Below are 24,258 nucleotides of genomic sequence, written 5' to 3'. Positions count from 1 at the left end.
CATTTACATTTTCTCCCATTTCCATATGTCACATTTACAAACAGTAGGCATCTTGCTCCCAGTATCATCTAAACAGTGTCATACTTATAGCAGAAAAATACAGCTATTTTTTTAAATGGGCGGAACTTAAAGTGAAGATACATACTCCATAAAACATTAAGACGTAACTGGCTTAATTGAAAGGGGGAAAACATATTGAGACTTGATGTGCCACAGAAATATTTTTCTTCACTTTAAATTTCTCCCATTTAAAAATAATACTGTTTTCAGTTCTAAATATGGCACTATGTACCACAGGGAGCAGTAGGCCTGCTATTTACAGATGTGTTGCTTTGAAATGCGAGAAAATTTATAGTAAGGGTTAACTTAATCATTCAGGTAACTTTTTCATTGTAATTTTCTCCTAATTAAAAGCATTCAGAAACATTTTGTTCTCACGCTCCAATATTGAGTTGACAAGGATGTTTATTTAAGAGTTAAGTACCTCAGTGCTTTAGATCTTCATTTCTGGTCCCCAGCCTGGGTCATAAATCTGACTGAACACTGTTCATTATCAGGCACTGCTAGCTGCAGCCTCCAGATAATGATGTAAAATAAACATATCCTTCCCTTAACTTTAAAAGGAAAATGTGACCCTGTTCGTTAGAGACACCTGATCTAACATCTCCATTTTTTGTACTATTGTTACCCATTGACTACTTTAACAAAATAGTTTTGGCTGAGTATATTTTTTGGGGGTATTTCTAACTGTGATTCAAGGAAGGAATTATCTGTTTTATCTACTTATTGCATTTGGACTCTTAATTGTCATCATCATTGTCAAGCAGTATTGTTTTATGCATGTACATCAGTTTTTTTTTGTGTTTTGGTTCTTTTTTTAGATTTCTATGACCAAAGTCTGTGCATAAAACTTCAACTTGTGACTTCATGAATATTCTGTATAATACAAAAGGAGGAAAAAAACAAACCTATGTACAAACAAACCTAAGCACTAAAGTGTTGTGTCCCTTTCAACTAGATGCTCCTATAATGATTTTTGTTTTCTCCAAAAATGGTAAAGTAATATAAATGTTAGGTAAAACTCTACCCTTGACAAGTGAACTTCACATGGTCAGAGTTTTGACCTTTCTCTCTTTCTTGTATGTGTGTGTGTGTGTGTATGTATGTAGAGAGATATATACCTAGCCACGCATATGAGGTACCTTTGTAGTAAGAGAATTGTGGCAATGCAGTATGGTAAGACATTTGAGGATGACAACATGTTTCACTCTTTTATGGTCCATAACTGTGAGGAAATTGTTTTTGTGCTAAGCTTTGTTTGCAGCACATTAGGGCTGTGATAAAAGTGAGCCGATCAGCACAGTCCACACCTAAAACGGATTTGACCCTAGTCTCTAGTTAAGTGCAGAATGGAGGGGCCTTGAGAGCTTCTCTAAAAAATATTGTATGGCAGCTGACAAGAGTCATTAAAGTTTTGCAGTATTGTTTAAACAGGCTGGAAAGACAGAATTTGACTAGACAAATGGACAAGCAAATGTTTGGAGGTAGAAACATAACCGTGATTACATTGCTAACTGCAAGATACAGTTTTTGCATGTATAAGAGGTGTCTAGTGTCGCGTGGGCTCTCATTATTCTAAATGAGACTATTGGATTTCTGGGTAGCAGGATCTATAACGGTGTGGGGGACTGAGTCTGACCCACGTGTAAAGAACTCTGTCACCCTAAATCCGGTTTTTGCTCCGGCTAACTAGCAGTGCCTCATTTCTCCCATGTGGAAGGAATGATTTGGCAGCCGAGCGCATGACATCTTTGGAACTTCTCAGGGAAGTCGTGGTTACTCAGATCCAAACCAACTCTCTTATTTCCAGTATGATCTCATATACAAATGACAAAGACAGTATAAGTTTTATATTATGTTTTAATAAAACGACTGTATTTTAGATATTAAGGCGTGAGCCGCAATAACCAGAACGATACAACACAGTAGGATTGAAATAGTTACCAGGAGAGTAAAACATAAGAACAAAGCTATCATATTGTCTAACAGTTTCTACTCTCCCTCTGCTTGTTCTATTTAGAGCACAGCATGTTAAGCTTCTAGCTTGCCTATTAGAATCACTGTGGAGACATCAGCCCTCATACCTGAGGAAAGACCTGTAACCTTGGTTCAGCATCTGCAACGAGGCAGTCAGCGTCTAGTTGTGGTTCCCTGGTCGGAATCTCCCTCTTGCGTGTATTGGGACAAGGAAGTGATTTTATAACTAACATGTCATCGTGATCACAAAATGTCCCTACGCAGGAATGCCAAGTCTAAACTCTTACCACGTCTATCGGCAATGTACCAGACTGTATCCTTGACTGAAGCACAGAGTAAATATGTTATGGAGAACACCAGTGCTGAAGTAGGCAAAACAGTGTGATATGAATAAAAAAACAACACCGTAGAACTGGCTATTTGAAAAATAACAGTACGAAGCCTAATAAAAAGCATGTAGAGCAAAGTGCACAGAGGCTCTAAGCTGTCAGCAAATGAATAAAATATATTCAGGGCAAAGTTGCTCAGAAAGCTCCACATCACAGTACTTCAAATGGAAGTGAAAAACAATGTGTATGTAATCAAATGTCAGACGGCTCTGAATCAAAAACATTAATGAGTAGATATTGGCAAATACTTTAGCTGTTAGGCTAATGAAAGCAGGCAAAAAATCAGTTTATGCTGATTAATTTACGTTTTTGCTCAGAATAATGGTACTGTATAGAGGTTAGTCGATCTGCCAGGAGGACTACTGGTTGAGGGTAGTCCGTGCAGCACAGAATATTGAGATGGTGTTCAGTGTGGGTGCCTGGTTGCACATGACGAGCATAAGTCAGAGGACTGCAAAGGCATACAGTGACCATTGTATAGCACTGCAGCATTTGAAAAGCATGATAATATGAGTGTAATACAAAGCATAAAATAAGGCATGTGTCATAATGTCATTACACTGTTACATTTCCCACGCTACAGTTCTCGTGTTATCCATTTGAAGAGACTTTGCCTGATGTTTCAGACTCTTTTTTAACTGGGTGAAATGTGATATTGTGCTATTTGCCACAGAGCTGACTTGCAGGATGCCCCAGTTACATATTTGTGAAGCATACTAACTACTCTGAGGCGCAGAGCAGTGCTATGAGAATAAATAGTGATTACTTGGACGAGTCCCTATCAAATATGTGGCAGAAACTCTTGTTTTCATTGTATGAAGCCATTCCAAAGTTGTATAACCTAATATCGGTGTTTCACAGCACACTCCCCAGTTCAAATACTAAAGCCAAATTTCCATAATTAAAATACCTAAGAATTACTTGAAAAAGCTCTCCTTGTGGCACATGTATTTCTACGGTATTTCTATATCACAAGCCTAGCCAAAAGGCAACAGAGTGCTGTACATGGTCAATGAGCTGTGGTGGATAAGGGACTCATTTCACAAACAGTACAGTAAAGTAAAATACAAATTGAGTGTGTGGGCATCCATCACTTTTATGATTGGTGGAGTCATTGTTTTTGGCTGAGTGATCATTATGAAAAGTCACTGCGTGGAGCAAGGAGGCATTGAGTTAAAGGGACTTGTTGAAGAAATGTGTGTGTTACTTTATTTTTAATGTTTTTTTTTTTTTTTAACATCACTGCCTTTGGTTGGATTATGGTGGACTAAGTATTGGGGATTATCTGGACATCAGAGTGTTCCAGACAGTTATAATGGGGTGTGGTTACTGACTCTTCGAATGTGACACAGCAAGATTTGAATAAGGTGTACCAATGTAGAGGTAGCCAATGAAGTATTCTTATGATTGGGATATTGAGCTTGCCTTGTCATTGAGTCAAGCTGGTGGTTTTAGGACAGCCTTCATTGGAGCGAGAGGATTCTGAGGTTTTTCTTTAGTTTTCCCTGTTAAAGAGAGAAGCTTAACATTTTTGTACTTGCCATCTATTTATTTACCTGATCAATGTATGATAGTGCCTGGTTGTGTTTTACTGGTAATGTGGGCTTTCAATGAAAGGTGGCTGTGAGGGCGAAGCTCAGTAGTTTGGCACTTACAATGCATTTTGGAAACACCCAAGTGTGTGCAGTGGCTGTCATGGAGGGCTGGATGATGAATCACAGATTTTAGAGATAATCACGGACACTGTAACTGAGCTTCATGTAGATTAATTGTGGATGTGTGTTGGGTTGAACAAATATCCTCTGGCATGCTTAGTCCCTGATGATTATATGCTCTCTCTGGGTTTCAAAGCACAGGTGGAAAACTGAGTTTCATGGGCATAGGCAGCAATGAAGGAATTTAATTAACTGCTAGATATGATGAAATCCGATTATGGGGTAGATCGTGGAAAACATGTGGACATGGCAGACGTTTCAGGCACTGAGGCAGCAGGATGCCTGACCAGTTCCGATTTGAGATTTGCTGAAAACCAGTGTTGAGGTTCCGGCGCTTGAGGCCCGGGGAGTTGCCAGAGGCAAGCTGAGCTACCAGCAATGGAAGCAGCTTGGACGCCACCTGTGCTGAAACTGAAGATGTGGCTTTTGAAATAGTGTCTTGGACACATGCCCAGTCTTCCCAGAGACCTTCCCATCAGAATAGCATGTTGTGTGAGCGGAAGACACTACTGTCTTATGCATGCACTGTTATTCATGAAGAATGCATCTTCAGGTTGTTGCTACCATTATCCATCAGTTGGTATGTTCACGCCTGGAAGCAGCAGGGAGGTAGCCTCTGGTCCCAAGCGGTCCACAACATGGGTCCGACAATGCCTTCATTGCTGTTAGCCACTGAATGAAAATTTTCCTATCTATCTAACCAGAAAGTTTCAATTCTATTTGGGACACAGAGGTGAGGAGTAGGCTGTTGTTACTTCATCTTTTTATTACTAGCAGCTGTTTTGTCATGTAAACAAGCAACATAACATACTTCATTTTCCACGAAACCCTGGGAAAACAGAACAATCAGTCCGTCCAGTCTACATCCATGAACGCCCTTCAAGATCCTCTGCGGACGCTCCTGCCTCGTCTTTCTTCCTGCAACCACAGGTGATCATTTTGTCATCAGTCTTGCCTGGTGAAATCTGTTCCTAAGGAAAAACAACAACCACCTGAGTCTCAATTCCCAAATAGAATGCAGTACAGTGAAAACAAGAGTCACACGGTTCCATTATTAGAACAGATCAACATTGTCACAGTCGTAGTTAAGCCATACACATCCAAACAGAGAAGATCAAGTACTTACGTGCAACAAGGATATCATTCCTTTTTTGACACATCACTCCATAACACAACTTTACGTTAGGCGGGTAGAAAGACTTTTAGTATGTAAGGGTGGGCTAATCCTCGCCTCTGTGTCCTTAATAGAATTGAAACTTTCTGTTGCAATAACTAGATTTTTTTTTCATTCTATGTTGGGACGAGAGGCGAGGATTAGGCTAGTTCAAAGCTACCCCACCACCAGCAATGCAATGTTCTGGACTGGCTTAAACTAAAACCTCTTAAACGCAGAGTCCGAGGAACAGTCCGCTGCATTAAGAATGTCTTCTTGTCGAGCTCCCAATGTAAAGGCCTTCAAGGTCATGGCTCCTCTCACAGAATGAGCCCCAAACTGTTTAGTGTTGATGCCAGCTTCCTGCATGGCCCATCTGACCCCCCTGCCAGTGTTAGGGGAGGATACTGCTTTGAGGTTTAGTGAGAGCACCGAGTAACTGTCGTTCTCCTGGGGGACAGAGATCTTCCATCATAGCTTCATAAGCTTTTATTGCTCTTTCTACACACAATTTTGAAAAATGTGTAAACATAGGGTATAAAGCAACTTTTTAATTACATTTTGTTCTCTTGGAGGTATGAAAGGTAACTCCCTCCCAAGTAAATCCTCTACCTGTTACATCTAGGACTCGAATTCCCAAAACTCTGCGACAAGGTACCATGCACAGTAAGTTAGCCAATTTCGCAGTTTTCATGACGAATGGAAGGCCTGGATTTAAATAAGCGCAAGACCTTATGGACATCTCATAAAGTAGACTATCTGGGTTCTGGGGAAGAGAAAGTCTGAATCCCCCAAAGGAGCTTACATACCAAAGGATGTTTCCCCCAACGGATGACGGCCCACCTGGGAGAGGACTGCCAAAATTGCAGAGCTTAAGGTGTTGATGGATCTATATGCCATAAATCTCTGAAGCTAAAGAGGCAAATAAATTCAAGATGTGGACAATTTCCGCCCCCACGGGGTCCAACTTTAATTGATGACAACAACCCAACCATCGAGACCAGCCCGAGCGGCATCTCTTGGTCGTGCTATCTGCCCATGCTTTGGTGAGCAGTGAAGCAGCTTCCCATGAAATACCTGGAACTTTGCAGCATTCCCTGTAATCCTCCATGCCATGAGACAGTGATCCCTCCAGAACCAGATCCCAAGAAAATTCCATCAGAACTTGAAACCAGACTTGAGACCTCCAGATCGGGTTGATTACCACCAGTTCTGCTTACTGTCACCGAACTTGGGTGGATAATCTTATGCAGGGACCACGGACCTGGGTAGGTTCTCCGCCCACCAGCAACGTATTTACCAAACGTTAATTACGCTGGATTATAGGTCTATGTGTTCCTAGGATGCTCGTTCTCTAATGTAGGACGGGCGACAATTAGGAATTAGTGGTTCCATGTTTATGTAAGTGACGGTTATTTCTCCCAGATAATCTCTGGCCTTTGTTAAACTGTACACTCGAATTAGGAAACATATGTGGCTCATATAAATTGGAGATTCACGTAGTCATCTAGGTCCTGATGAAGCATCACTGGATCCGTATGGACCACCAGGATGCGAAACATGTTGACCCATGATAGGGTAGGTTTTGGAAAATCCCCAATTCCCCCCTTCACTATCCTATACAGAGTGATTGAGCATTACCTCTGGTTCACTCTTTTGACTATATATATCTTTTAATCTTGGCCCTGGCTGTCCATCTGGTCCAATAAAACTATCGACCCAGTGGCAGTCTTGTGAGCCAATTTTAACCACGATTTTTTTCGATCTCCTTTTTCACTCATTCACTTCTGGGGTCACGGCACCATCATTGAAAAAGATCTCCGGCAAAGAGCCCCCCCATTAGGGGTGGTGCCCGTCAGACATTGCAGCGCCGGTCTGACGAGGAGCAGTACCGATGATGAAGCATGACATCCTATGGATGTGTGAGGTTTCTTGCTCCTAAAATTTAGGACCCCCGCCATTTGTTTTCGTTCTTTTTTGGTTGGAACAGTGTATTACGTATTTCTGGATAATCTTATGATCATGGCCAATGGTAAAAACGCATATCCTATCTCTTTGTCACAACTGCATTGGGATCTGGTCTCCAAATGCAGTACCTGTCTAGTTGATGGTCCAGCTGGGAGGCAAAAGGTCCATCGTGAAGGGGCCCCACCTGGACTGCAGCTTCTGGAACACCAGTGGATCCAGTATCTAGAGACTTACGTCCTGCCAATGCCATGAATTCCAATCCGCCACCTGATTGGATTTTCCTTGAAGATCAGGTGGCGGATTGGACCATGGGAGAGAGAAAGAGAGAGAGAATGAATATATATATTATCCGCTTACGTACCTGTGGGTGCACCTTCTTGTACAGCTTCTGGGCCTCCCCAGCTTATATTGTCCTCTCAAAATGCAGGACTATGCATCTGATTATATGGAGGAGGAGGAAATTACATACATCACAATTAAGGTCACTTTTGACATATCACAGATGTCTCCATCCTGAAAGCAGTATCCCAAGCATTGGCGCCTTTGGAGAAAAAAACGTTTTCAGATGGCAGTGCAATGCCAACAAACCCTCAACAAGGGAAGGCTCCACTGGACCTTTGATCCCCATACCTCCAGGCAGCCTACTGTGCCACCAGCGTAGACTAAGAGCAAAACGCAGATGACCATAGTGTCAATCTGGACGCCTCAAAAAGGCTTTAATGGACTCCCAACCCCTTCCCACTGAGTCCCCTGCTACTCCACTCCCCAGTACTTCAGAGGGGCATTTCACCTCCTTCTCAGACCCATCCCAGTCTCCCAAATTCTTGGGTACAAGAAGGTGCACCCACAGGTACGTAAGTAGATAATATATATATTCTCTTTCTCTCTCTTTTCCTCCCCTTCTTTCTTTCCTGTCCGAGCACTACTCAAATACAGTCCCGTGCAGGATGTGGCCGGTCGTGCACAATAAATGCTTGTACACATATAAGACAATTACCAATAAAAACTGTAAAACATCACACAAAAAGAGCAGAGGTCTGAAGTACTTAGCTCAAGGCAGCTTGAGTGGGGAAGAACTAGGAGGCAGGAGCGTCCGCAAAGGGTCTTGAAGGGCGTTCATAGATGCAGATTCTACGGACTGATTGTTCTCTTTTACCATGGTTTCATGGGAAATTAAATTGTGTTTTTTTTGTTTGCTTTGTTATGTTGTCTTGTTTACATAATGACAAAATGACTGCTGGTAATAAGAAGAAAGAACAGCATAATCCTCGCCTCTGGTCCTGACATAGAAGGAGCAAGCTTACTGTAATTCTGTCTCCTTTGCAAAGTTTACTTTAGTGGATATCCTGAGCATGGGACATAGATTTAACCCTGCAGGATCTATTTTGGACAGCCCTACTCTAGGATTATATTTGAGAGGCAGGTTTGTTTTTCAAGAATTTAATGAGTAATTTAAACCATTTTCGAATGGTGTACTTCATCTTCTGAACATTCATGGTTGGTTGAATGTAAAGCAATATCTGAGGTAGTTGACGGCTTTAGCTAACAATATTTTAAGATAGGTTTGCGTTTCACTGCTCACTTTGTGTATGTCTTTGCTGGTAGAATCCACTGGGGTCTTACATTCATGTTGGATATGAAGATAAGGACGCCATAATGGGCAGGTTGTACAATTGTTACACTAGCATTATCCATGGGGACCCATTCTGCTGCACCCAGAAATTGTACACCTTCATAGGTCATGGCTCTGACCTTGCATTGTTTGACGATATTGAGATGAAGTGGAAAATAGTTGTGATCAGCACAATGTGAGGACCCAGAATATAGTGCGAAAATATTAACAAGTTTGTTCTCTTAAAAGAAAAATGCATATGCTCAAACTTCCACTCGGTTGTTATGATCACAAGGAATGATTATTATTTGAATGTTCCCCAGCTCATTTTGTTGCACCAAAGCAGACTTGCTTTTCTTGCTTGTTTATTTTGCACATTACCACAGATTTGTGATAGTTTTGCTGATGTGTGAATGGTATTGTTTTACTATTGTTTTGTATACAGATATATTAATATATATTTCTTTTACTTTTAGGCTAAACCGTATGGCATTGTCAGCCTGAAGCCCAGACTATTCCCAGTAAGTTTAAAAAAAAAAAAAAAAAACCTAGGCCAGTGTTTCCCAAACTGTGGAACAGGGATCCCTTGTGATCCGTGAAGCCTCCTTAGGGGGTCCGCGACTGCTTAGAAAATCAAATAATAATAACAGATTAGGCCCACAGCTTTTAGTAATGACTCAGTGGGGGTCCCCTCGTTCCAGTAATAATAAAGTGGAGGTCCACAGAAGTCAAAAGGTTGGGAACCACTGACCTAGGCAACTAAAATGTTACCTTTTTTTCCTGTTAAACCATATGCTCTTTCTCTGGTGTTGCTCCAAACATGTGATACACTATTCCCAAAAAACTTCAGACCGGTTTCGTCCTATTTGCGTATAAAAGAATGCCTCCTCTAAGATTACTTTTTTTTACTTCTCGACTCCTCTCTATCTTAATATACTCCCACCTCACTCTCCCCTTTCTTGCTTTTTAACTCGGTTTTCTTTCTCAGTGTTATACAAGATGAAATCCCTTTTTTAGCTCTTGCTAATATATACTTCTGTCAACAAGCAACACCTTTAACAGCTGATTGCTCACTTTTTGGCTTTGCCAATTATCTTAATTATTTTATATACTAGTGCCCAGCAGCTGAAACTTGCTGTTGGGCCCTGTGCTTCTGTATTTGCAATCATGCACACTTATTTTTATTTTTTATTTTATTGTTCTGAAGTGGCATTCCACCATATTGGAACAGTAAAGTAAACATAGCCAAAATGGCAGTCCTGGCATTATGATGCATGCGATTTGTCATGAGACAATGAAGATAGTTTAATTTGAAGGTATGCGCACCATGTATGAGTCATGACACTCCAGAACTATTTTTTTTTTCTTTTTACTCTACCATCCCAGTGTGGTCAATAGCCATTTTAGAATAGCAAAATAAAGTGAGCAGGAGTACAAAACCCAGTAGCTTTTTGCAACTATAGTGCCCTCAAAAAAATGGGGCGGGCATGATCATCGGAGTATTGGGGGGCAATGAATGAGTTTGGGGGGGGGGAGGGGCATAGTGTACAGAGGCCCTCCAGGTACAAAAACAAATTAATGGCAGAGTGTATAGGAACTACTAAATATAAAATTAAAATAAAAAAATTGTGTTTGCATCTGCTAAATGCTATAAGCCCATACGCACGCTAGCATATGTCAAAATGTAATTCAATCACAGTAGTCAACGGCTAAAGGGGCTGTCCAAAAGCCCTTTTCTATATATGTATCTGTATGAATGTATGTTTATGTTGTGTGGTGTTTGTTCAATGATGATACTAGCTTTCGTCAGACAGCTAGTGGAAGTCGAAACCTTAAAATAGGATGTGATAAATTGAAACCCAGGCATGGGCAGTGCAGTCCTCCTTTACTTATTAGTCCGGTCTTCTCCGTGCTTTTAAGAACATTGAATTGCTTATTTCTGCTGTGCACTTAGAACTCAGTGCAAGGCACTGCTACTCCTCCCTGAGGTGTGAATAGACTGGGGCGTACTAAGGGAACTGGAGAGTTAACGTGGCATAGAGTAGTAGATGAATAAAGTTATAACAGCAGAGAGACTGGCAGGATGACCGCTATAAAAATGGACTGATCGTAAACACTTAATAAAACAAACCGTGTCAAAGCCAATAGACCTCACTTTTAAAAGCCACCTGTTAACCTGTTGGCTTTGGTAGTGGTCGCTTTTAATTTTCCGTTTTAAAATTCTGTCATAGTGAATGCTCATTTTAGAAAGGTGAAACAAAAATAAAACTATAAAGCGTGCGGAAGCTCAAAATGTAAGTGACCAGCCCATCAGTACTTTGCAGCTACCGGGCCCTTGAAAACAAAAAATGGAGAGCAGAATGTACAGGGGCGGGGAGCAATAGTTGAGCCTGGGGTGGGTGGGATGAGTAAATAGACTGCAGGGGTACAGGCTCTCGAAAGGAGGAGGGGTTAAAATCAAAAATTGTATGTTTGAAACTACTTTTATGGTGTTTCATTTGTGAAATGCCATGGTATGATACCAATGGTATGGACAGGCCTTTTAGCCAATACCTCAAACCAGCTGAACAACAGTGACTAACTGGTAAAATTGACTTTCAAAACCCTCCCTTCCCTATATGTATGTTGGGTGTTGTATGTATATGTTGTGTGCAGTGATGGCAAAAGTTCTTACCAGACAGCTAGAGCTGTCTGCAGGCAAGATTTGAAAAGGGAGGACAGGATAGCTAGACACTTAGTGATGAGGACTCCGAAGTTGCTGTGAAACGTAAATGATTAAGTATCAGAATGCAGTGACGAAACCTTTGAACCCAAACGTTTGTCAGCTATCAAAGGAAGATGCATTTTTAAAGGGCTAAGTTATTGAGATCGAAGGTGAGTAAAGCAAGTGAATGTTTTTTTTTTTTTTTTTTTTTTTTCTCTCATGACCCTGGCTTTGCTACCTTTATTTTAACAACTATATCTGGAAGCAGCAGATGTATCCATTACTTAAACAAAATTGGTGTACATGCGATGCAATTAGCGCCAACCTGAAGCTCTCACTCAGACAGTGTTTCATAGTTAATATTGATAACTACAGATTGGTAGCACTGCTGGTTAGGCAGAGTGAGCAGCTGTATATGGCTCCTACTTTGACGCAGTACGTTTCAGCTTGTTCGCCACTTGGCTGCTGTTGGGGCTTTTAATCTAATTTCTGTAAACTGGAGCAGTAACTTGTTGTTTTGTGATGCACAGCCAGGCTCTCGTTTGGAGCAATTCCACTATAAGGTGTTCCCTCTATCTTAGCAGCCACAGTAATCAGTTCCCTGAAAATGACATTGTTTAGGCCTTGCCTTGTTATAATTATTGTTACTAATTGGGTCTCTAGATGGCAGAGGTATGCACCCTGTCCAAGTAGGGATCACAGTACCAGTCAGGATAAGTCACAAAACAATCCAAATTATCCTGCGCTCACCCTCTGGTAGCTTGACGCAGAGCAGGCAGGCTTACCTTAGAAGGCAGTGGTGTAAAGTATTTGTGCAATAACTCATACAGTAACACAGTGAAAAACACAGCAAAAATACAACACACATTTTTAGAAAAGTAGATATTTATCTGAATAAAATAAGATCAAAACAACAAAAATCCAATATGCCCAAGTTGAGATATCACTTTTTAAAGGTTTAAAAGAGTCTCAATCTTTAAGAATCAGTGGTTGTATCCTTGTAACACAATGTACCTGAGATGTGTAAAAAATAAGGACACACGGGGACCGAAAGGGAGGAGAAGCGTTGAAAAATAAGGCACTGTGTCAGATGCATTGTTTCTTTCCACGCTGCAAGGTGATGCATTGATTTCCCGGAAAGCAGCCTTGATTCCTCACTGCGATGCATGGATATTTTGACACCCAGGGGGCGATACGTTCAGAATCCTTGACGCGCTGGTAGAAGGAGCAGGCGCTGCGTCAACCTTGTAGGTGATGTGGTGAATTTTCAGCCGCTGTGTCGATTTCTGCAGGCGCTACGTCGATTTTCCAACACACAGGAATTTTCTTCTCTGGGGTGAAGTCTTTGTGGCCCTTAGACTTCAGAACAGGAGGCAAGCTCAATCCAAGCCCTTGGAGAGCACTTGTGGGAAAGGCAGACTCCTTCCAGCAGAGTCAGAGGCCAGCAGACAGCAGGGCAGCAGTCCTTCTCAGCAAAGCAGTGCAGATGAGTCCTTTGGGCAGCTGGGCAGTCCCTCTGACAGAGTCCAGGTGTAGATTCAGAAGTGTCTGATTTGGTGGGGTCAGAGACCCAGTATGCATACCCAAAAATGCCTTTGAAGTGGGGGGGAAACATCAAAGAGTGGTTTTGAAGTGCACACGTTCACCTTTCAGCCCAGTCCTGTCTGCCAGGATCCCTGTGGGGGGCTGGGAGGGGTTATCAGTCCTTTGTCTGAGGGCAGGCAAATGGCCTTTGAGGTGTAAGAGAGAGCCCCTCCACCCTTCCTGCCCACGGAGACCCATTCAGTATGCAGAGGTGAATCAGTCTCCTGTCCTTATGGCTGTCTGGGTGGAATGCACAAGGGGAGCTGTCAGCCAGCATAGACCAGATGTGGATTGGAGACTGGCTGTATGGCACAGATGGCAGTAAGTGCAGAGAAATGCCCACTTTCTAAAAGTGGCATTTCTAAAATAGTAATATTAAATTTTTCGCCAGTAAGAAGCATTTTCTATCACCATTCTGGCCATGCTAAACATGACAGGGCTACTCCTTCCAGATCAGAATCTACCAATTAAGAGTATATGAGGGCAGTTCTAATGCTGGTCTATGAGAGGAGCAGGCCTCACAGTAGTGGAAAATGAATGTGTGAGTTTTTCATTACCAGGACATGTAAAACACACAAGTGCATGGCCTGCCTTTTACTTATATAGCACCCTGCCCTATGGGTTACCTTAGGGGTGACTTATATGCAGAAAAAGGGGAGTTTAGGGCTTGGAAAGTAGTTTTAAATGCCAAGTCGCAGTGGCAGTGAAACTGCACGCACTGGCCTCGCAGTGGCAGGCCTGAGACATGGTTAAGGGGTTAAGGGGCTATGTATGTGGGTGAAACAAATAGTGCTGCAGGTCCACTAGTAGCATTTAATTTACAGGCCCTGGGCATCTGTAGTGCAAAAAAGAAGAGGAGGATGGCAAAAGGTTTGGGGTGACCCTTCAGAGAGGCCATTTTCCAACAATGATCCTGTCTTTACTCTGTTAAGTATTCCCCTTTTAAGTAACACTTGTTAATTATTTAGCATTGAATGCATGACATAGAATGCATGTTTATTTATTTTTTCCTTACACTATTATAATAGCTAAAATAAATTTGCTGTAGATAATCTGTACTGACTGTTCTAAATAATGGAGTTATGAGCAAGTATTCATAGAAATCTGATAACTTTGTGTTTTGCTTATTGTTATTGTACAAAGAACACAGAGAGGCTGAGAATAAGTAAGAGCAGGCCACTTTTTGCTAATTGTTAACTCTAAAAGATTCAACAACATATAAATAATGTTATAAAGGTCAGGCGTAGGATGTGAAGGGTTAGAGAGGAATCTTCATGTTAGGCAACAACTGATATGCCAAGCAAAATTGATCAGCCAATTTTAGCTGCTGAAGGCTACCAAGAATACATTCAGCCTTCACTTACCGTATCCATTAGTCAATTGTGGTACAAGATAAGAATAGAAGGCTCTGCTTTTATATTGTCAAAGCAAGAAGAGAGTAATCGTTCTGAACCAAGGATACATGTTCTCTGGTGATAGGAAGCAAAAAGAATTACCCCAGGTTATATGTTAACATATCATTGTACGTAAATTTAAAGCTCTATGTGTGCTGTGCAAAGTCCACAACAACTAGGTTTTGAAAAAATATATAAAATGTATTGCAAAAGTACTTAATTATTTAACATGTACACATACATAAGTATTCTTATGTTCATATATTTCATTATAATGCGGAAGACAAATAAAAACGTAATTTCTTTTTAGTTTTTGACTTCTCCACCTAACTCACCATTTACATTGAATGAATCAATGATACTTATTTCATTGATACAATGCAGGGATGGCAATGAGTCCCAGCAGATCTTTGCCCCATTTCAGTGGTCTAGGTTAGTACAAACCACACTTTTCTGGACAACATTCATAATACCTTGCAAAATATTTATGTAGCTATAGCATCAGGGTGTCATGGTTGACATCCTGATGAAACATCCTTTCTCTTATGACATCTATTCCTCTCTTACAATCACATTTATTCATCTTGGTAAGTGCTAATTTTTTTGCGTAGTTTGCTCATGAAACGTTTGGGGGTCATCCGTCAAGTGGGAGCAGAGGGGGAAAAAAAGGCAATCGAATGCATACTGTATCTTAATTCATCCAAGTAGGTCTCCCAAATGAAAAACTATAATGCATGAGAATCACCAGAAGCTTAGAAAATTTATTAAAATTGTCATGGGAAAGACATGGATACTCAGAATGTTTATAATACATATTGTCATATTTTCATATATATTAATATTTAGCAGTGCCTACCTATAGTTGGAATGTTCATCAAGTTATGTTGTTGTGACATCTCGTCATGTCTTTTTTTATGTTTATTACTGTGTGTGGCTGTCCCCTGGTGGTGATCACAAGTCTTTATTTTTCAGTTGTTCGTAGGTGTGTTATTAGGTTGAAGCTGGAGGGTGGTGTGCATCATTACTGCCTCATTGTTTTCTTATCCGATGCGATTCTCTTTGCATGGCATTCATCTTTTTTTTTCTTTTCATTTTTTGTCTATTGTTTGTGTCAGTAATGTCCTATGTATTCTGTGGCCTTACACATCATGTTGTCTGTAAGGTTTTTGATTATAATCTTTTCCATACCCATTGTTGTAGCACAGCCTGTATTTTACTTTATGTAATGCTTAGATTTGTGTCCTCAAATGTCTGGGTTTTGTCATCAAGAGTGTTATTCCATATTTATCTAAGTTTAAGGCTAATATTACCCATTTTCTAGAATCCTATGTCCCTGTGGATGAGGTGATTAAACTTTAATGACAGTGGATTGACCTTTTTTTTAATTTTATTTTTAGACTTAAGTCCATTCATTCCAAAGTGTGTATTAAACCCCTGGCTAATGTTCTACAACAGGCTAAGGAAATATGTGTACTTATCCTTTTAAATAATAGTCTTTGATATAAAATCTGAATATAATTGTATTCCTCAAGTGTGTTGAAATCCTTATATTCAAGAATATATTTTTAGTTCTCTTTATGCAGATGTCATGTATTGTCTCCTTTACAGCCAACACTTGTTTCACCCCTTTAAAATCAAAGCTTATCAATGATAGGCAAATGTTTAGCTGTTGTATGTCATTTAAATGTGAATATTGCAATTGTTGTAACATCTCTGCGGTCCTTTGCAAACGGTAATGTCTCTATGGTCCTTTTCAAATGAATCTGTCTGCATTTAAAACGGGAGCCCATACCATCCAGATTTGAAGGAAATGCAGGCTTGTTGTATAACATCAACCAGGGGTTTCATACACTCACTGGAATGTATAGGCTGATTTCTGAGCGATGTTGTTTGCCCAACCCTTACCTGAGTGTTTAAACCCATCTGAATCAAACCCTAGATTCAGAGTCATATTAATCAGTGGGTCTTGAGTGTGTCGGGCCTCAAGAGACTTGCGTATTTACTTCAGAATAAAAAGAGGGTTATTGTATGCATTAAACCTTTTAAATATGTTGGTTTTCTCACAGGACAAGAATTTTAAAGGTCAAAGAAGGTATTAGGTTACTTTTGGAATGATTTAAATATAATCTTACACAAATATCCAAAGGAAAATGTATTAGTTGGTGATTGTAATCAAATATTTGGACCCATTTCCTGACAGGAAATCTAAATTTAAACATCTTCAGAATAAGTTGCAAAAATCATTTTCAAGAGTTGTTTCACAGAAGTCTTTAACTGGTCCTAGGAGAATCTATTACACAGATTTTTGTGAATTTCCTTTTTTTAGGAGCATGTCTCCAGCTCTAGAAATGATTATATGTTTTCAAATTTAAGCCTAACTAACTGCCTTCTACATTCTGAAATTGACAATACATAGGTTATGCTCCAGTTGTATTGGATTTTGATTTTATCTTTCAGAAAAAATGGAGATTCAATACTAACATATTGAATCATATGCAGTGTATAGTTAACTAAATCTAGTTGTAGGTATGTCTATACAAATCACTTAGAATACTATGTAAGGCTTTTTTAATAGGTTTAGTTATAAACTATGTCTTCAATGAAAGCAAGTTTCTGATGAGTATTCCAAAGACAACAGGCTAAAAATTGACCTTAGAACATATATACTTTACTTTGAAGTCACATGATGTTCTTGAAGAATTGGTTAAGGCTAAAATGGACTTTTATAAGAAAAACACTGAAAATGCATGTGCTATTCTATTTAAAGCTAAAGTACAATTTTGTGGGTGGCAAAACAAAATCTGCAAACTATTAAAGGCGAGATCTCCCAAGGGTATTAAGGATGAGTGTGGAATCAGTAGAGTTGCACACAAAGATATTTTAACTTTTTTATTAACTATCATAAGAAAGTACTCCATTTGTGAAAGCTATTCATAATTATTTCTCAACTATTAAGAAAGAATAATTGAATGTTGTTTTGCCGTCCCTTGGTTAGGATTTTTATTATTGAGATAATTAAAAAGCATTACATCTATTCTATCCTTCGTAAGCCTTATTTGGTTATAACAAACCATTAAAGTGCACAGAGCATAGCAAAAACAATACAATAAAACAGATGCAACTCATGTGGATGAAGCATAATAAAAATACAATGGGAAGCCAAAATATTGTAAGGATAAAGAAGAGCACAATATTAGGTTATTCCATAGGGCAAATAGCAATACAGCAGTAAATGAGGACTAAAGTCCAGATGTATGTGCAATGGGTGAAATTTGGCCATGAGGCCCAATAGCCTTAGCCCAAGGTCAAGTTGGGCTGGTAGCAAGGGACAGCTCTGGGGGAGTATTAATAGAGACCTCACAAACTTGTTCTCCTCGCACCCCAGTTAAGTAAAATTGGACGGACGCATAGCTCACTTCTGTTTAGTGCTGCAGTTAAAGCCTCTTCCTTGCATTTTTGGAGGGGAGGGTTAATAGGATAATACTTGACAAGGTTTTGCAATTCAAAGTATGGCCCCCTGCCCTGTATTTTAATATAGCAACATTCATTTGTGTCTGTGCTTACCACGATTTGGAGTGAGATATCTGAATGCCAAGGTAAAAAATCGCACCACTCTGAGGTGGGACTCCATGCAGATTTAAACTCCTTCTAAATATTTGCAAGGATTAAAGACCATACTCGTGGTCTTAGCTGTGTTCAGCTCAAGACCACATTGGTCCCAGAAGAGGGAGAATTGCTGCAACAAAATTGACAACCCCCTGGCAGTCTTTGACAGCAAGTGGGTGTTGTCAAAGAACAATAACGCAGGGATCTTTATACAAGCTACAATGAGTGAGTCATTCTGGCAATCAAGTAAGAAGTCCAGACAACCATTGATAATTAACAAAAACAGGATGGGGTCTAGAACACAACCCTGACAAACTCCTCTTTCTACAGAAATATGCCTCATCAATTCACAAGTTTAAGTGCCCTCATGCAGTCTAATTAAAATATCTAGGATTTCATTGGGCATCCCATGCTTCCTCAGTACACCTCACAGTTTCTCTCTCAGGGCCACGTCGAATGTGGACCGAAGGTCTATAAAGACGTCAAATTACCTCCGCTGATGTCCACCGTCTTCCACTTGGTGAACTAGATTCTAAAAGTTTGGTCGATGGTGCCCACCTTATACTTAAAGCCATCTTGAAAATGGGTCATTACTTTACTGTCTGCAGCCACCCATTAAGTTTGTCAAGCATTTGTCTGCAGAAGAGTTTTTCAGTTGCGTCTATCAGACTGAAGGGGCAGTTGTTCTGCAACGGATCCCTTGGTCCTTTTTTATATATGGGGACAATCTCTACACCCTTCCAAGTCTTGGGTTTAGGTGCACCTTCTAAGATGGCTTTCAAGATCATGTTGATATGAGGGACCCAGATGTCCAAATTAGATCGAAAAAAGTCCACAGTGATCTTGTCTAAGCTAGCAGCCTTCCCCTTTTTTTGCATGACTACAGCCCATTTGGTATCAATTAAGGAAAAGCGCAAGCATTGCATATGGTGGCAGTCACTTCAGTTTGCCGATGAGCTGGGAGTAGCGACTACAGCTACACATGAGTTAGGCAGTCAAGGGGGTACTAATTACATACAGAGATTTAAACTGGTTCTTCCACACTGCACCCTGGATATGAGTTCCTGGGGGCATTGTTGCATGAGAGGAGCCATGTTTAACAATATGCCAAAATGTAATAGTATCTTTACTCGTTGCTGCACTTAAGAGTTCGGCCCACAGTTTGTCATTCTAATTGGCTTGGGCTGACCTAAATGCAGCTTAATATTGTGCTTTAGGTAACGGGATAACACTGCTAGCCCCTCCTTTGATAGCTTTCAATAAAGCATGTTTAGCTTCCTTACAGGCAGAGTTAAACCACAAATTGGATTTAGCTGGTTTCCCGGCAGATTTAAAATCCTTCAATAAACCCTCCTTAAGCGTAGTAAAGCAAATGTTATGGCTAGTTAACATTAGCTCACTATTATTTAGCTTATCTGCTACTGGATTTATTGAAGAAGAAAGGATGTCGTACATTCTTGATATGACATCTTCAGAAGTAGCAATGGCATTCCACTTTAAAGTCCTCCTGGAATTAGCAACTCCAGGCACTACATAATGCAGAGCATTTCTCTGCGCCTCTTCCCTAACTGCCCAATGGCACAAGTCCAAGACAGGAAGGAAGTAGTCGCTTTCAAATCTATGGGGAATTACCACATCAATCAAGAACTCCCATGTTCTAAGATCAAGGAAGATGTAATTGATTCTGCTCCTATATGTAACTCTAGAAGGTGAAGGGAACCAACCTTGACTCTGTGACCAGCACAGATGAACACTGGGAGAAGGCGAACAAGAGGAGTCCTGTCAGTGCCCGATCGAAGACTGGGGGAGGCCCTCAAGCATCACAGACTATGGTGCCCTTGCTTTTCTGAGCGTAACCCGGGCACGAGGTGGGTGAAATAGCGGCATCTCTGAGAACTCGTGCCTACATAAACACTTGCCCTTTGAAGGTCTCTTGTGGCCTGGGGGCGGGATAACCCCTCTATATTTGAGACTGCTGCGGGCCTAGCCCGCGATCCTGGTTGCGGTGAGTGCTGCGTGGCACACCTGAGGCCCTGAAAGCACAGGCCAGAGCAGAGTGGCAGGCTGTCACAGAGTGGGACACCCGCAACTTGGTGCCTGTTCTGACTGGGGCTGGCAAAAGATATACTGGCCACATCAAGCATTGCAAACAGCATGACACAGCAACAAGTAAGAAATCTCACCAACTTATCACTAAGCATTTAAATTAGCAAGCTGAGGCAATTCTAGCTCTCATGGAACTCTGAAACTGCAATGAGACTGCCAAACTAACCATTCACCCCCAGATGGAGGGGCCCTGTATTATGAGATGAGTCTGACACCGGGGTATGTGCATTGCCCCTCTTACTGATTCTCCCTTGATTGTGTTGACCTCGGAATCTGCTTATTACATTTTATTTAATGTCAGTTAATTGGAGAAATATGCTGTGATCCTCTTAGAGGTTGAGAAAGGATTTGTGACCCTGTTATTCTGCTGGTGCCTATATCTGATCATAAAAGAACAAAACAGTCCATCATTCCACGAGGCCTGGGTCTGCTCGTTCCCCTCATGTTGGTGTGGCGAGACCCCTAACCTTTGCTACACTCTGCTTCAACGCCTATCTCCTGAGGACTCGACAGTGTCACAACAAGCAATAACGCAGCTAGTTTGCCCCTTATTTACTGTCTGCCACATTGACTGTATCAACGCTGTTTGCTCCATCAGTCATCAATGTGGGCAAAACAGATGGGTGCCAAACTAAACTTCAGTTTGACTCCAGCAGATCAGTCCGGGTCCCAAGGGAGCACTTCTGACTTAGCTGCCACTGAGGACCTCGCAACCGGGGGAACTGCAGACACAGAGGTATAAAATACTTATTGGTGGCCATGCAGCACAGCTTCACATTCATCGAGTCTAAGATGGATACTATGTGCACCAGAATAGACGCCATCCCTCACAAACTGGAATGACAGGACGGACGTCTGATGGAGGCGGAACATAGAATCTCAACAGTAAAGAATACCATTGCTGCATCTACTGATCATGGAAAAAGTGCTCAAGATTATCTCCGCAAAGAATGAAGATTTGGAAGCCAGATCCTGCAGAAACAACTTGTGCATAGTGGGAATCCCTGAATTAACTGACACAGGTCGCATGGAAGAGTTCGTAGAGCACCTACTCACCACTATCTTTGGTGCAGATACCTTCTCCAAGATGTTAGTAGTCAAATGACCCATCGGGCACTGATGACCAAGCTACCGCACCACCCCTCCCGATAATTGCCAAACTGTTAAACTACCGCGACGGAGATGCTGCGCTTGCCCAGAGATAAGCACACATTCACTTTGAAGGTAATATAATATCACTTTGAGGGTAATATAATATCACTTTATCTGGATATCGCGTTGTGGTACGAGAAGCACATGAGAAAGTTACCCCTATTAAACAAGAACTGGGACAGCCAACATCTCCTATGCTATGTTGTACCTGGCACACTTCCGGATCTCCCATTGTGGCAGAAATAATGTCGACATCACCTCCAACAAGCTCGAGACTTTTTAAAATGTAATGCTGCAAAATCTTCCCCCTGGCTCAGGCATTGTCACAGTCCAGACCCTCATCCCTATTGTCTGAACAGGATTAACAACTCGTGAATCACAACAATGGCCATGACTTCACAGCATCTCACAATCTGCAGTCGACTTAGATAACCGGAGACTTCCTAGGATCTGAAACCTAGTTTACTACTTCAATAACTGACATTTGTACACTCGCCATTTCCTCATTGCAAACTGGTAGGCAGCACTTCCTCAATGAACACTATAATCATCACCAATACAGAGTCTACCAAACTTTCTCGGGCACCCAATGTGGTACCCCACAATGTTGTTATTATGAGGGGTTTCTGCACCGCGCTCAGGATGGCCCTGATAAATGATAACCCTGAAATTGTAGTTTTTATTGTATTTATACGGTCATGATTCTAATCTCTCATCACTATACAACAGGACAACAGGGACACTTAAGATCTTTGTTTGGTTTTCGAGTTATGGCATTTTGATGGGCATAACATCCCTGGTAGGGTTGGGCTGCAAGTGTGGGAGGGGGGGAGGAAGGGGACTTCAAACTGTTAACCCATTGTGCATATTCACATTCACTGATGTTACCGCCATGGCTGCACACAATGACACCGCGTAAACATGAACACCACACCCGCCAGGACACAGTGCCTCCCTGCAGCAGATAAGTGCCGAAAACACAGATTAAGAGCTCTAGGCACTACATCAACTGTCTCACATGGAACATGTGGGGAATGGGAGACCCTCACAAGCGCAGACACACACTACACCTAGCCCTGCTACAGGAAACACATTTTATTACTGCAACATGCACCACATTTGCCACGCGCTGGGCTGCTTACAAGCAACATGCTACCTATTCTGCCTATTCCCGGAGCACTGCAATATTAGTTCGCAGAGGCACACTGAATATCCAGCAGTGGGCCAGCAATGACCCACAGGGCTGATACACCCTGATATGGGGCAAACTGACACAATCCTCTCCCACTATAGTTAATTGTTATGGCCCGAATACTGATGACCCCCTCCTTTTTTTGACAGACTATCGCCAAACAGCAGACAATGGATCCACGTACATACTATTTGGGGGTTGGGGGAGGGGCGTGTATTTCAACCTAGCACTCAACACAGAACTAGACAGGATGAATAGCACGTCGACATCCCGTGGGGCAGCTGCCCGGCATATCCGCAGGACCATGGGCTGATAGACACCTGGCGCATGATGTCTGCAGTTGCTGGAGAGGACCTTTTATTTGGGGATACCTTCTGGATGGCCCAGATTAGACTATTGTATCCTTTCCCATTGGCTGGGGAAGTGGGTGCATCAAACAAAGCACTTAGCTCATACATACTCCGATCAATCCCCAGTGCTCTTGACACTATACTCCCGACTGCTGTCTCTACCCTTGCATTTTGGAGGCTTTCTCTACTCCTACTCCTAGACACGCCCTTTAGGAAAGAATTATGACAAGAAATACTTGACTTTTTCAACAGAAATAAAGACAGTACCCAAAATAAGCACACTCTGGAAATCATTTAAGGTGACATTGCAACCTCTCTCCCTGGCTATGAGCAGGGGTATACAACGGTCCATTAGAGAGATGCTTAAGCGCATAGAGGGATACATTAAATTACTAGAAACCAGGCTGGGGACACCTAATGATCAGGGAGTGGCTAAGCAAATCCAAACCGCCTTGACTGATTTCCAGGAAGCTGCTGAACCAGAATGTCTCTATCAAGGCAAATATGCATGAGTGAGGGCATATGGGAGAGGGAATGACCAGGCCATGTCCTGGCTACCAGGATACGCGCAACCCGGTCCATAAGCACTATACTCAAGATCAGACACGGATGGTGCCCTCTTAAGGGATACCCTCTGAAATACTGCAGGTGTTCGCAACATTTTATAACACCCTGTAAATCTCAACAGTACAACGAGGGACAGATGTGGATACCTTCCTCGAAGATGTAGCCTCTGGTGTCTGAGAGATGTGCAAAGAGTTCTTGATGGCGAATATCGAAGCTGACAGAATCAGAGAAGCAAATATGCAGCTGCAATCCAGAAAAGCCCCCGGCCAGACAGACTGCCGGCGGACTTCTACAAGGCGTTTGATACTGATATTGAAAGTTCTTTACCAGGAAGCGAAACAAGATGGCATCCTACTGCCCTCCAACAGAGAAGCCAAGATTATCACTTTATTGAAACTTAATAAGCCAGCAGATGACTGACTCAGCTAGGCCCCTATTGCTAATCATCAGTGATGTCAAGATACCAGCGTAAGTACTGGCTAATCGCCTGAGCCTCTTGATGACATTCCTGGTCAGCCTGGACTAATCAGAGTTTATCCCTGCGAGGTCCACTTCCGACAACCTGCGCACATTTGCCTTGCTGCAAACCATCGATCAGGATCTTTCCACAGTGGCAGTTTTCCTCCACGCAATCAAAGGTTTTGATAAGCTGGAATGGGATCACCTAATGTTTGTACTTAGAAGGAGGAACTTCCTCCAGTATACCCATCATGGTTTGCTCTTCTCTGT

The 24,258-nt window shown here is 41.6% G+C and overlaps 1 protein-coding gene across 1 annotated transcript in view; it reads left to right on the top strand.

Annotated features, from left to right (window-relative positions):
* The window catches only part of NDUFB6 (NADH:ubiquinone oxidoreductase subunit B6), a 141,616-nt gene that overhangs the window by 25,309 nt on the left and 92,049 nt on the right, over positions 1–24,258 (top strand). The window contains exon 3 of the mRNA XM_069239727.1: positions 9,351–9,395. Coding sequence (XP_069095828.1) covers positions 9,351–9,395 — 45 coding nt within the window. The remainder of the gene's footprint in view (positions 1–9,350; positions 9,396–24,258) is intronic.

Source organism: Pleurodeles waltl, chromosome 1_2 (assembly GCF_031143425.1).
Source record: "Pleurodeles waltl isolate 20211129_DDA chromosome 1_2, aPleWal1.hap1.20221129, whole genome shotgun sequence".
Classification (NCBI taxonomy): domain Eukaryota; kingdom Metazoa; phylum Chordata; class Amphibia; order Caudata; family Salamandridae; genus Pleurodeles; species Pleurodeles waltl.
Note: the sequence above shows the minus strand (reverse complement) of the source record. Positions and strands in the feature narration are given on the sequence as shown.